This window comes from Pezoporus flaviventris, unplaced genomic scaffold (assembly GCF_033815535.1).
Source record: "Pezoporus flaviventris isolate CSIRO_AGI_PZ_B2104156 unplaced genomic scaffold, CSIRO_AGI_Pfla_v1 ptg000013l, whole genome shotgun sequence".
Lineage (NCBI taxonomy): Eukaryota > Metazoa > Chordata > Aves > Psittaciformes > Psittacidae > Pezoporus > Pezoporus flaviventris.
In genome coordinates, this window is record NW_026892561.1 from 34,480,788 (window position 1) to 34,495,746 (window position 14,959).

Genomic DNA, 14,959 nt, shown 5'->3' on the forward strand with positions numbered 1-14,959 from the left:
TGGAAATACTTTGTGCAGCAATGAATATTAGAAGTGTGGATCATTAACAATCCCTCTTCTCTCCTGTGGTCGAGTACTTCCTAATAACTGAGCACCTCTGACAGGGTTTTTATGTGATGTCTTGTGTTGGTTCTTTCTTAAGAGTATTTTATAATACTGTTAGAGAACTTACCATTCTAATGTCAGAAAAGGCAAAATAAGGCAGTCTCCTGCATTTACTAGTACTTAGAGCTCTGCACAGAAAAGGTATTCAGAAATCTTTTCAGGACTTTGGACTAAATAGCCTGATTTAAAGTATGATCAAAGGGACAGAACTTGGACTGCTTATCCTCAGACAGCTCAACATCCTGTGCTCATATTATCTTCAAGTGCCAATCATCATCCATAGGGGTCCATGTTGGGCCATTTCAGAAAGATCTGTGGGTTCTTAAAATTGACGACTGGCAAACAGGCTCTGTGCCACTAGCATGCAGCTGGCGGACAGCCGGTCAGGTTACTAGAAACATGATGCAAAAGCTGCAAAAGAACAGAAAGAACTCACCCCTGTAGGTACCTGAAGGAATTACTCCTAAATTTCAACCCATTTAAGTGTATCATTCTCATTCTCTCTCTCCAAAGAGAGGACACTATGCTTGCAGTGCTGCTGAATGTTACAAGAGGCTCGAAAGGAGAATTTTGGCCGAATACTATGCTTGCAGTGCTGAATGTTACAAGAGGCTCAAGAGAAGGAGAATTTTGGCCCTCTCTTAACAGCAGATTATCTTTTCACTGAGGCACTGTCACCGCTCTTACCCAATTCCATGATGTGCCAGATCTTGACTTTTTAGATCCCATTTTTTAGATCCCTTGACTATTTAGATCCCCTTGACTATTTAGATCCCCTTGACTATTCAGATCCCGTTGGATCCCATTTAATCTTGTTTAGATCCCATTGGATCCCATTATCCCTCACTACCACAAATTATGCAATCGCGTTTCCCCACATTTGGGGAAACCGCAGGGATCAGCACACCCAGAGTGCAAGGGATGAACCTCGCCCTGGGAAAACCACCAATAATAATAATAAGGGAAACAACAAGTGAAGAGAATACAACCACTCACCACCTACCAACCAACACCTAGCCCGACCCAAGCAGCGATCTCCGCCTTTTGGGTAACCGCCCCCAGTTTATATACCGGGCATGACGTGCTCTGGTATGGAATACCCCTTTGGCTACTTTGGGACAGCTGTCCTGTCTCTGCTTCCTCCCGGCTTCTCCTCCTCCCTGGCAGAGCATAAGACTCAAAGTCCTTGGTCAGAGTAAACATTACTTAGCAACAACTAAAAACACTGGTATTATCGGTGTTGTTCCCAGACTGAAAGTCAAAAACACAGCACTGCACCAGCTACTAAGAAAAACGACTGCTACTGCTGAACCCAGGACAGTATCCACCCCTTATTTCATACCATTCACATCATGCTCAGATGCCACATTTTTTCAATATATCATCACTCTTGGTATTCAGAACAAGATACAACAGAAGGAATAAGTTGTATCTTATGATGTGTATCATCACATCATGAATTCCAGCTGAACCAGAATAAAGTTATCTGAGAAGTCTTAAACCACACTGCTGCTAAAGACATTTGGTATTGCTCTGCTTCCTTACTGGAATACAGGTTTGTTTTGAGCGTTAAAAAGTAAGAGTGAGGAAACAGCTTTCAGCTTACAGCTGTCCCCCTGAAAGGATACACATTTAATTTGTTGGCATCTTTCTCAGTATCCAGTCCTGGACAACACTTAAACAATTTAAACTACTTTGAGAATGCAGCAAATAGAAATAAGTGTAATAAACTGCAATGTATTACAATAGAACCTGAAAAGCCCCATCAGAATAGGTTCCCATCAACATGGGACAGTTATACCAACAAAACAGAGGTTGGTCAGTTTTGGTACTCAGTTTCACATCTCTGAGAACCAGAAGGATACATCAGAAGTATCCCCATTTTCATTTACCTCTTCTCTTAACTTCCGAATCAGTTCTGTGTCATTATGATGGGTTTTGATGACTTCAGCTTTGCCACTTGCAACAAGGGAAGCACTTTCAATAAGATCAGGTCTGAGGGTACCCTGAGCAAGAAAAACCTCTTCAGGCTTCAGATTCATTTCTCCAATAACTTCATTGGCAATCTGTAAGATAGAGAGGGGGAGAAGAAAAAAAAGAGGAAAAACAAAAGCATTCCAATATTTTTTTGTTGTCAAAGGTCTAAAGGAAGATAATGGATTGCCCAACATGCCAAATGCCACTGAGGTGCAAAAGCACAAACAGGAAAAGTAATTCTGACACTAACCCACTGCTGAAGTATTTCTGTAACCCTGTATTTTGTTGAACAGGAAAAGGAAAATATACCTTCAGACTACAAGAATATCATTGCCTGTTAAATGCTATACTCTCTGTCCACCACCAGCATTCATAGCTAATAGATGGAAAATGGCTTACCTTCAACAAAGCGACACCCTAATTCACCTTACCCACCAATTTGGTGAAAAACATTACATGGGAGCTTATGCAACAGAAATGAATGACCAACCAACACAGCATATCTAAACACTATGACGGATCTAACCCAACGCCTGCAAACAATGTTATGACCACTGACTGGCTGCCAATAGCTTTAGGCTTATGGTAGCATACCAATGGCTTTTTCAGTCACCCACAACTTGCAAGACCACTGATGCCACTGAGCGCACAGTACTTAAGAATTAAACAGTCTCATGTAGATGATGCATCTAGAAGTCGTATTTAACAAAACAAACAAACAAAAAACCCACAAAAAAATCCAACCAATAAATAATTTTAAATATTACCTTAACAAAGGTGTCACCAATAATTTTTCTTTTTTCTTCAGGACTTGTAGTCATATTTAATGTCTTGCTTATTCTTTTACGTGGAGTTCTGTCTTCATCTGAGATGGGCAGGGTTGTTGTACCATTGTAGAATGAATGAGCTGCATTCACCACTGCATGAAATTACAGGAATTTGTTGGCAAAGCCAATAAAAACTATTATGCAAGGTTGCAAAAAATAAATTTCACTCTATTGCTTTAAAAAAAGAAAATAAAATCATTCTAGTCCTCCACTTAATAACTGCACTAAATAAGGCTGTTCAATACCTGAAGAACTAACTGTAACAAAAGCATTTTATTTCTTTTATTAACCTACTCTAGAGGGCTTTTTTTTTTTCCTCCTTATTATGAGGCTAGGAAACCATGTGAAAGTTCAGTTCTTGCCTTCCTTCTTAGATTATAATCTACTTGCTTTATTTAAATAGTTTACAAGACAGTATTTCCCCAAGGCCTTTCGGCAACCAAAATTAAATAAAGTACTATTTACTCATGGTACATTATGCCTCTTAATTTAAAGAGTCTCTCAATGCAGAGATCAGCTAGGAGGCTCTTCAGCATCTTTTACCAGCACTGAACTCCATGACCTACAGAAGGAGCATTTCCAGCAAAGGGATTCCTTCAATTCGCTACTGTAGCAGCCTGCCAGAGCCCAGGTTTATCAGTCTACAAAGTGGAAGAACATGACACAGATTTTTCCACTAATAAAAAGTGGAAATTAATAAATACTAAAGGGAGGGGAGTAAAAGCAAAAACACCAATGTGTGCAGAACAAAGTTAAGCTTAGACTTTACTGTGTCAGGAGACTGCAGCCCAAACTGCAAAACATTAAGGTGCAGCTCCCTGTACTGTTTCACACTGTCAGGCTAGTGGAAAGCATTGCTCACCTAGTGTCATGCTTCCTCACCAAAACACAAGAGAATCACTTGACAACAGCACTTATGCACAGCCCCAGGAATAGGCAGCTATTACTCATGAAATAAATCAGCCAGGCAGTATAAAGCAGCTCTTATTTTTCTACAGCTCAAGCATACAGAATTTGTCTTCCCTGACCTCTTCATACTTCAGCCACCAAAACCCTCTGAACCTTATCAGCCATGACAAGGTACATTCTACTCCCACATAATGCATTGCTTCTCAGCAAGCTACTCCAAAACCAACTAAAATGCACCTATTTAGAAGCCAGGAGAGGAAGTGAAAGTAAAAGAAAAAAAAAAAAAACAAAAAAAACAAAAGAAAAGCCTTGAAAATGTAATTTTGAGCTCACAGTTTAAAAAATAAAGAGATCAAGGAGGAGAAATAAAGCTACAGTGGAGGACCGTTAATCATGTTACTGAATAAAACTGCAATCGAATCAGTTTTGTAGCAGCTAAAAGGGATTACTCATCAGCAGAAAAGTGACCAAGATGCATGTCCACTGCTTTGCTGTGTTCCAACAGCAGATTGCAGCTACCAAAGACAGGATCAGTTCATTGTATGTTCCCATCAAATAAGTACGGCTTAATATTTTAGGTTTGAAATTTTGTGCATAGGCCTAGGTGGATCCAAATTAGCAACCATGCTTTGGTATGTTAAAGTCTGAGAACTGCAAAGATAAATTCAAATCAATGAAACAAAACACTCAATGTACATTTTAGAAGACTGGCCACATCATTAAGGGTATCAAGTATATTTAACAAAATTATACCTTTAACTTGAATCCCAAGTTTTTTGAGTGCTTCCTCCACAGACTGGCTCTCTCTTTTGCGCATAAATCCGTTATCTATGTGTACAGCTATAACCTGATCTCGGTTTAAAGCTCGGTTCAGGAGAGCAGTACAGACTGTGGAGTCTACACCACCACTGAGTAAAACCTAAGGATGAAGAAAACAAAACAAAACAAAATTTGGTCAGTTGTTTTCGAGGAAAATGTTAACAAGTAATTTAGATACAGCTATGAGGATCGGAACAGTCAATGATCTAAAGCAAACAAAGTCAGGTAGTGCACTGACCCAATTGTGTAAACTTTCCAAAACCTGTTTAATATATTACCCAAATCATGACAATTCTGCATTTAATTAACCCAAGTAACTTAAGTGTCAGTGTTTGTCAGGCTTTTGCAAATTATCTTTCAGCTTCAATTTAATCTACTTACTAGAACTTTTGATGAGCCCACTTTCTCTTTGATGTCTTGAATGCACTGAAGCTCTCTATTTTCCACTGTAAAGGTACCACTGCATCCCGCAATATCATAAAGAAAATTCTTCAGGATCATTTTTCCATTCACTGTGAGGCTAACTTCAGGGTGGAACTGCGCTCCATAGAGTTTTTTAGATTCATTTGCTATGCCTTCATTGGTGCAAAGAAATTAATATGACAAAAATAAATTAAAAAAAGTGATTTATTCTGCCACACTTTGGCCCAAATCACCAATCAAAACTGAAGATTCTGGTTAAGATTAGGAACACAAATACTGTTACAGATCTAGAACACACAATGCCTCAGAAACCATGAAAGCCACTCATACATCCTAGGAAAGCCATTGTGGAAACAGGAAATCAATGGCATTTATTTTTTCCTCACCACATGATACCTTATACAACACTACAACCAAGCCACACTGACACAGCAGCATCCACATTAAAAGGGTCGGGCTGCTCAAGCTGTGCAAACATCCCTACATTTGCACACTGGATGCAGCAAAGTTTATGTAGCAAAGCAACTTCTGGAGTGGTCTGAGCAGGCATAAGCTCTAGACTGGTTTGAAGGCAAGCTAGAATATGATGAAAAAGAATTAATACAGTGAAAGAGACCATCTTTAAGTCTTTAAAAAGGTCAGTTTTTCTCAAATCAGTTACCTAACTTAAAAACAGTATCTTAAGATTTTTTAATTTTTTTTATGAAAATTTTCAAATAAGCCAGGTGAGTACTTTTGAGATCTCACTAAGTGGCTCAGCAAACTGAAGACCTCTCCAGGTCTCCCATCGCCTAGAAAAAGAGACTCAAAGAGGCTGTTTGGCATTAAATAATTTGAGTAGCTTTCATAAACCAAATCCTAAGGCCCTAGATTTTCCCGTGTGTGACAACTTGTGTCCAACATCTGAAACACTGTTTTCAGTAACACCATTATTTTTGCTCAGTTGAATACTCATCCAATTACATTAAATACAATAATAAGTTAATCAAGCTTTAATAATTGAGTAGTGTTTGACTCGTACTATTATAGTGCAAATCTCAAACATCGCTTACAATGCAGACAACAGTACATGTCTTCCTCTGCCCTGCCTTAAGGGCACACAATATTTATTTCAAAGAGAAACAATACATGCATACTTTAAAATAACAAACTGTAAAAATAGTTTTTTTTTAAAACACCAATTTAAAAACAGGACCATTCATTTTCATGTCTATTTCTTTATCATCATGACAGCACAACATACAAGCAAACTCATAGAAGAAATTGTTAAAAACTTACCTACAAGTTAAATAACAGAGATTCTGTCCCCATTTGGTTCTAATTACTCTTTGCCATAATTCTTTCCTTTAACCAACATTATCAAAAGACAATTTCAGTATAAAATAATAATACCTGCTATAATGTTCCCAGACTGTGCAACGACTTTGAATCCATCAGCTACTTTATCCACACTATCTCCGTGAGTGAGGAGAACAAGCTCTTCCTTCTGAAGGCCCCTAAAGAAAGATTAAAAACTGCAATCAATTAAAAAAAAGAACAAACACCTAACCACCTGCCTTTCCAAGAAAAGCCCTTAGGAATCCAAATAAAAGCACATCTCGACTGACCAGGCCCATCTAAAATATATGCAGGATTTCCTTCTTAAGAACTGTAACATCCAGCTCTGAGATGCCTCCATTGGCAGCTGTGTAAGTTCTTGCACAATACATCCCTCATGCAGGAAGTAATCTAATTCAGGTGGGTTTGTGGGGCTTTTTATAAACATGCTAATAGTGAAGCATTCCCTCTGTGACGTGTAGAGCTATCCAGAGTCTACCAGGATATATGGAAGTACTGCTTTTCATTTCAGTTAAGGGAAGTTTTCTTGCTCAAAACTAAGTATTTTCAGGACAATTTGGGCACCACAGACTTCAGGCAGGGTATAAAGTTCTGCAATACTAGTGGACAAAGTTAATAAAACTGGAACACTGGGTATGAGTGAATGCTTAGAATTAGTACAAGGAACTTGAGAGATGCTGACAAGCTACCAAGCAATCTAATTCTGGTTTTACAAAAACCTCACAAAGCAATCTTAAAGGAAGACAGAAAATTGTTTCAGATTTTCTATTCCCTCTCAAAAATTGGATGGCTGCCAAACAATACAAGACTAATGCACTGCACAGCAGAAGAAGAGCTTACTTAACGCAAAAAACTCTCTTGTTGTGGTACACATTACCATGTCTCAGTGAAGACACTCTACTTTTAAATACTACAATATTACACAACATTCTAAGCAAATATAGCTGTATTTCTAGAATCAAATGAGAAGTTATGCCTAAGTATTTGTTTAAATGAGTGGCTTGTTTATTTATGTACACAGTCGTACAAGTTTTATTACAAATTATCAGATAAGCATGGGTGCAATTTCACCATTTTCTTTAAAATAACCTTCTTCTCATCCAGACACCAATTTCCAGACTGGTATTTCCAATATTGATTTGATAATCTAAAACATGTATGCACCTGAACAGCGAACATGTGTTATCCAGAGTGATGCTGAACACTCCATCTTCTCTAACACTCTTCTTGTGTACCGTACCTCCAAACACCTTATTCATCATCTGTCAAAATAAAAATACTACATGAAAAAGCACCACACAATCTAGTACCACTTTATACCTCAGTCTGCCTGTGATAGACAACTCTAGCCCTCCAATACATACTAACCTAGTTTCTCATTATTATACTCATTTACTACACTGTTTTCCAAAGCTGTAAGAATTCCCTTCAAAATTAATCATTGAGCTGTACTGGGCTCATTCCCTTCTGCTAGCTTTTGGTCAGCATAGCCAGGGACCACCGACGCACAGAATGAGCACTAGAAATTCCCAATGGTAGAAAACAGGTAGAGGTTTGCAAAATAATGCATATGCAACAGTGTACATCCACTTGCACTTATAAAGAGGTGCTCTGCAAATCAGCTGAGTAACTGAAGCCAGTTACCATTAAAAAAAAAAGTTATGCTGCTAAACAAAAACCTAAGTTACCTATCCTTTAGTTAAGGACCCTCAGTTAGGCTTAAACCTCACAAAATCTGTCTCCTCCACTCTGGAGGATCAGTCAAAAACTTGAGTCTATTCCCTTTGTACTACCATATCAGAGTAGTACAGTTTTCATCCAGGTTTTCGCTTTCTAAAGCCTCACCTTGTCATTTGAAGTTGGGTATCTGTATCTTAGGTTCCAGAAGTCTCAAACATTTTTTCTCCTTGCAAGTGTAACTGACAACTTTAAAAATACTTTCAGAGTTTTACTTTCCAACTACTCTAGTTTGCAGAGATTTAATGATTTAGTTTAGACCCAGTTTGATATTATACCAATTGCACTTGACCGATTTCAATCTTTTATAATGAAGTAGTAGTGTATTAATATGCACACTTAATTCATTTCTGTAAAGTCAGTCTTAAGGAACTCCCCTACTTGATGCCAGATAACAGGGTTTTCAATTTTCCTGGCATTTTAAGGCATATTTTTAACATAACATGTTTCCCTTTAGAACAGGGAGTGCCAACACCATTTCCATAATTACCAGCATTCTTAAAGATTTTCCAGCCCAGTAAATCACTAACTCTGGAAAAATCACAAGCTGCACAAGCAGAAATCATGCATCTAATCCACCCCTTGTCATCTTGGAAGTTTGTTTCTTCATTCACAGCTTGGATCTACTAGATCACTGCAGGATTACCAGTCAGTCCTAAGGTAAATAAATATCAGATGCAGGGGGAGGTGTTTAAGCACTAAGAGCTATCCTAAAACCATTCCATATTGTACTTGTATTCATGAGGGGCAATTTTTCCAACATCAACTAGAGAGGATTAGTTTGACATCCAGGTTATATTTATTCTGACAATAAAAAACTGAGGGTAGAACTCAATTCACAGTACTTAAACATTTACATTATTGATATGGCAAAGCCAAGAGAAGAATACATACTATACTCAGTTTAACAATTAAGACTTTAAAAATATCTTTTGCACATGTGGCATACTGCTTCTATTTGAAAAGAAGGTCCTGTAGAAGTTAATGTCAGAAACAAGGCCTAAAAGATGGCTGTAGACAACCACAACTTGCAACAGCACCTGCATGCCATAGCAGATTCCAAGAACTGGTTTTCCTATTGTAAATATTGCTGGGTCAAACCATGGTGCATCTTCTGCATACACAGAGTTTGGTCCTCCAGATATAATGATAGCTCTGCAGACAAAAGAAAAAGTAAACATTAACTAAAATGTATTGGTTACTTTGAAATATCTATTTGCTTTAAACACTCTTAGAACTCTATGTATTCCGATATAAATTTTATCACAGATAACCTAACATTATAGCTTAACTTTGCTATGCTACAGCTGTCGAAACCAGCAGCTTACCAGAGAGGTATTTAATCAGTTTAAACAAAGTCAAGTACAAATGACCTTAAAAAGTAACTATTTTAATTCCTCACAGATGAGAGTCAACTGCAAGAGAAGGCAAGACAGGATCAAATGCAAAGTATTTGCATTAAGATACTTCATGTCTGCACCATCAGGAGGGAAGCTGTGTTCAAAAAATCTGACTCCTAAATCTTTAGAGCTGCTGAGAAAATGTCCCTTAATCCATCCTGATTACAAAGTATAATGGCATTAGCAACAGGTTGTGAATTAAAAGTCCAACACATGCAAATATGTATGGTTTGAAGTTAATACTTCAGGCTGTAACAGAAAATTAAATATTTTCTAAGGGAAATAGAGAGCTTTTGCAAGCCACAATGATTTGCAAGATCATGAACTGCAGAAGCACCAGCCAGTTAGGCAATGCATTTTGGCCTCAGCCCAGGATCGAATATGGGTGTACCGGACTTCACCCACTGTTTATTTCACAGAGAACATCAAATTTGTTATTTGGAGCAAGAAGGTGGAGGGCTGGACAGAGGCACTCCTCAGAGCCAAAGTATAGCAGCTTGTGAGTTGGACAATACAGCATTTATTTCTTTGTATGCTGGGATCCACAAGTGAGCTTTGGAGTAAGCATATAGCTGACAGAGGTGCAGATGGAAGGGATGCCATCCAGAGGGACCTGGACAGGCTCAAGGGGTGAGACAGCACAAACCTCATGAAGTCCCACAAAGCCAAGTGCAACGTCCTGCACCTGTTTGGAACAATCCCCAGCACAACTACAGGCTGGGCAGGGAACAGATTGAGAGCAGCCCTGAGGAGGACTTGAGGATGTTGGTTGATGAAAAGCTCAATGTGACCTGTCAGTGTGCGTTTGCACCCCAGAAAGCCAACCATATGTTGGGCTGCAAGAATGCAATACAGAATGCTATTTAATATTAAAGGAAATATAGCCACACAAAAATTGTACATTCTTATGAGAAGTCAAAATAGCTATACACTGTCCTGTTAAAAAAAAAAAACGAGTCTTAAAAATCTACTTTTATCTCTACCAATTTAAATCCCACTGAATATAGAAAGGTTATCCAATGTGTCCAAGCATTAAAGAAAAAGAAATAATTATGATCTGAAGGCAAGGGATACACCTGCATCTTCTCAACTATCCAGGAGAAATTAAAACCAGCATGGAATACAGATTTTGCAAGTTCTACTGCACTACCATGTAATTTCTTACATACTTACTTGCCTTAGTATGAATATAACTTTTTCTGGCTTACCTTAAACCACTTCCCAAGCAATCTGACCTAGCTTTGGAAAGCCTGTTTGCAATGGATTAAAGGCACATCAGGAACCATGTAAACATACCAACAGTAAAATGCATGCATTGACACCCCAACCTCAGGACTTATGCCAGAGCTCAGACAGTGCCAGAATTCAGACTTACACCAGCACAGCCCGTGACTGTGACGCCCCTTCAGCCCTTGTGAAAGGAACTTGTGGAAACTCCTAGAATTTATGTCGTATTTAGACGAAACTTGTCACTAGAGATTGCTCTGAAACTATGAAAATTGAGGAGCTGCCTTTTTAAACACAATATATAAATACAGTTTAGCAAAATGTTCAGTCTTGCTGCCTGTCTCAAACCTTAGCACAGACCAAAGCACAGTTCCTTGGCCCATTCAATGCCTGGGTTACAATATGGAAAACGGATTATTCCCATGACACATGGAATATATCTAAAAATCTTGCAGTAAAAGCACAGACCCATTTTTATGGTAGTCCCTGAATAAAGATACCCAGTGGCTGACATCAGTATTTGTTGAGCTTTCCTGGATGCAAACAACTGACTGAGATAGCAGACACAAAGCTTACTGACCAATCTGGGTAACCGATAACCTGAAGTCACTATTTAACCTTGAGAAGTGACCTTTCGAATTAAGAGGTTTTGCCACATTTTAGAAAGCAATTATTTGGAATGAGAAGTCCAACAAGTTTAATTATAAGACTCTGAAAAACGTTCAATTGTGAAAAGAAAGGGGGAAAAAATGTCACTACAAACCTGCATCAATACAGCACATATCTGAGACTGAACATCATTAGTACTATAACCTACACCTCATACCCAACACAGAGGAGTTGCAGGTATTCTTTTTAAACCAGCAATTAGATTTGTCCATCTTTTAAAGATTTGATTGCTGGAAAATAGAAAAAAAATCTAACAAGTATTTTTCAAGACATTCCTGAAAGATAAATTCTTCACACAACAGCTACCCAATAGACCCAGAAGTTCCTGGGGTTTCTGTTCACTGTATTTTCAGAACAGATCAGCAAGTTTCTATTTAACTTACTAAAATATACTGTTTACTGGTTCTCTAATTATCAGTGATTAGAAAAATGCAATTCTTGGCAAAGCACAGTCTTTTATCAGGCCTGTTATCAGGCACAACTAAGCAGCATATATGCATCGTATTTCCACATTTGTACCAAACTAAATTTTTTGATGATTTGTAGCCTTTGGGGTATTTATTTTCCCCACCCAAGGGAAATGTATACCCTGGTAACCCTAATAAAGCAAGAAAAAGAGATGTACAAAGTACTAAATGATTGTAAGATGTTCTCTTGCTGCAAACAAGGAGGAGTAGTTTCAGTTAGCTTTTTTGGTTGCTTCCCAGAAACTGTTTGGCATGATTATAGTTTACCACAATACCTTCAGTACCCAAGTTAGTGATTTTTATTTTTTTTTTTACTTACACTGAACAATATTTAGAAACTCACAAGACTTGTTTTCTTCATTAATAGCTACCCTTGCTTAACAGGTAAAACAGCAAGATCACAATTTTTTTGCAGATCCATTTCTAAAATGCAACCTCTTGAATTATACTCACAAATGGAAATAATCAAAATGACATTAAGGCATTAAGAAGCAAAAAAAAAATATTTTGCTGCACAAATGTCCCCAGCAAAGCTTGGGTGTTTCTGTGGATAAGTTGAAGATGTGATCATTAACATCATTACAATGAAAACTATTGCTCATAAACCCCCAGGCAATTACCACTGCAGTAGACATCTACACATCAAAAGGAGAGAAGCAGCAGAAAGTACAGGCAGAGGCATTGCAGGAAACAACCTACCGAAACCCTTGTTCTCTGATTGCAAAGGCTGGCGTTTCCAAAGGGAAGATCTCAGACTGGACAAACAGCTCACGTACACGACGATCTATGACTTTTCCATACTGTGCTCCGGCATCGAGTATGACGACGGCTCCCTCGTAGTGGTGCTGCCCATCCTTGAGCTCTCCTCCAACGTTCTCTGGCTGCGAACATCACTCACATCAGTGCTTTATGATGACACATTACAGACCACAGAATATAAAAACACTCTCTCAAACAACTAACACCTGCAAAGCTTACTAAGGTGGCCTATATGTTAACTTCTGAGTAAAACAGGAAAGATGAACCAGGAAACTTCTTCATGCAAAGATCCTCAAGTTTATAAGGACCATCAGATGGGTGGCAAGATAAAGTGGCCACATACTAATATAGCACATCCCTCCCAGTCAGCCAGACAAACATGACACCCCTATTCCTCAAAACAAACAGGGTACAGATTATGGAAGAAAAATTCTAAGACGCTAATGAGAGTGAAGCTTTCCATAAATAAGAAATCATGTGCCCTGTTCACCACTACAGTCACTCCAGCTTTTTCCATTTTACAGTTCAATATAAAACTCAGCATACTCTATGATAATTAAGAGCATGTGCCTTTTTCGAGTGAAACAGGACAGTGCAAAAGCAGAAGAAAAAAGCTTTTCCCCATCACACTGCCTCATACACTGAATTTCAATTCACATTACCTCCTGGAGAGAATAAAAAGGAGAAATTGAGAACAAATGTCTCCAAACTATTTAAAAAAAACCAAAAAACAAAAAACCAACCAAACAAACAAAGACAACAAAAAAAACAAACCCCAACCATCTTTTGAATGCAGCATTCAAGCAGATTGCGCATTGGAAACAAGCAATAGTTCTCTTTGACCCCATCACATTTGTACTGGTTGGTCAACTTCAGCTAAATCTGAAAGAGGGCTAGAAAATGCAAAGAAGAGGTTTTTCTTAAAAAAAAAAAAATAAAAAATCAAAGAAGAGAGGCAGCTATTCCATGGAAGTGTACTTATCAGAGGACCTTCAAGGAAGAATGTGAACACAACCTTACTGTAAGACACCAATAAATTAATGCAGAAAAAATTCTGCTGCTTAAAGAAATTGCTTACTTTAGGGGTACTTTTCACTTGACTTAAAGCTTACACTGTTTCCCTGACAATGCGATTTGATAAAGGAAAAACTGGGAAGGGTTTTACTTTGGCAAACACTGCTTCAAAACACATCCTGAAGTTTACAATCATTTCAAGTTTTAATTATGGCACGCTGGAGTTCCGCATGTTTGTACCAAGCAACACATCCTTTGACCAAGGTCTCACAGGAGGTTCCCACCATTCCAAATGACGCTGGGGCAGCCTTCATCATGCCATGGTATTTCTATGCGGGTCAATAATCATGCCCACATCAACCACAGGCTGGTCTGGAAGAGAGCATCATCCTGCTGGGACACATTCCCTCCAACAAATACACAGAAAAGGCCTTTGAGCTTTCTCCCTCAACTACAAAGAGATATCACCAATAACTGTCTTCAAATTAGTGAAGGAAAGCAAGCACACTGGAAACTTTCAAAGTTTATACTAGCAGGAAGAGATTTTATCTAAATCAGAGGATGTAAGTGGAAAAAGTAGCGCAAAATTCCTCAAAAGCCTAAATCCAGGTTAGAGTCAGTTACTTAATTTTGTAGCTGAGTATGCCCAGCGGGGAGCTCTGAATGACTTTTTACTCTTTGGTTACTCAACAAAAAGGGCACACATTGGAGGAGAGCAGACTTCAGCAGCAAATGCCCCTTCAAACCCTTTGTCAGATGGAAAGAGGGCACCAGAACTGCCTTCCCTTCCAGCGGTACGGATTTACTCTACACTTGTAGAGTAATTCTGGGCATTTTCACCCAACAATTTCTAAGAAAGACCCCTTACTCTTTAATTCCCTTATTCTTTCTTGACCCCATCTTGCAGCACTACAGCTTTTTGCAAGTCTTTAATTGATTCAGAGCATGTACTGTAGCTGGTACAATGAAGGGTCAGAGCCCTGCAGTCCTCTCGGCTTCATGTCTGAGACTGTCCACCACCATCTGCAAAAGACCAGCATGGGAAACAAGCCATGGGCACAGATGCATAGCCAGCCCTTGCACAGATGAGCCTCATCTGCCAGCAGTGCTGCCCTCACATGATGCCCCAGTGCTTCTCAACCTGCAGAACGAGTAAGAAGAAAGTAGTACAACTCTGCAAAGGCAGCTTCTGTATTTTACAGTCAAAAAGACTAAACCCAAGTTATTGTTGGCATCAGCTCAGCTGGATTGACAACCAAGAGTTTACATCTGTAGCTAGTAAATAAAT

At 38.6% G+C, this 14,959-nt stretch overlaps 1 protein-coding gene across 2 annotated transcripts in view; it reads right to left on the reverse strand.

The window, feature by feature from the left end:
• The window catches only part of GMPS (guanine monophosphate synthase), a 29,382-nt gene that overhangs the window by 11,010 nt on the left and 3,413 nt on the right, over positions 1–14,959 (reverse strand). The window contains exons 2-9 of one of the 2 annotated variants that reach the window (XM_061452682.1): positions 12,598–12,779; positions 9,176–9,290; positions 7,563–7,660; positions 6,453–6,556; positions 5,019–5,212; positions 4,572–4,737; positions 2,850–3,001; positions 1,998–2,171 (exon numbers count right to left, since the gene is read on the reverse strand). In XM_061452682.1, the coding sequence (XP_061308666.1) occupies positions 1,998–2,171; positions 2,850–3,001; positions 4,572–4,737; positions 5,019–5,212; positions 6,453–6,556; positions 7,563–7,660; positions 9,176–9,290; positions 12,598–12,779 (1,185 nt within the window). Of the gene's footprint in view, positions 1–1,997; positions 2,172–2,849; positions 3,002–4,571; positions 4,738–5,018; positions 5,213–6,452; positions 6,557–7,562; positions 7,661–8,625; positions 8,791–9,175; positions 9,294–12,597; positions 12,780–14,959 lie in introns of those variants that run through there. The other variant, XM_061452683.1, reaches the window with a different exon arrangement.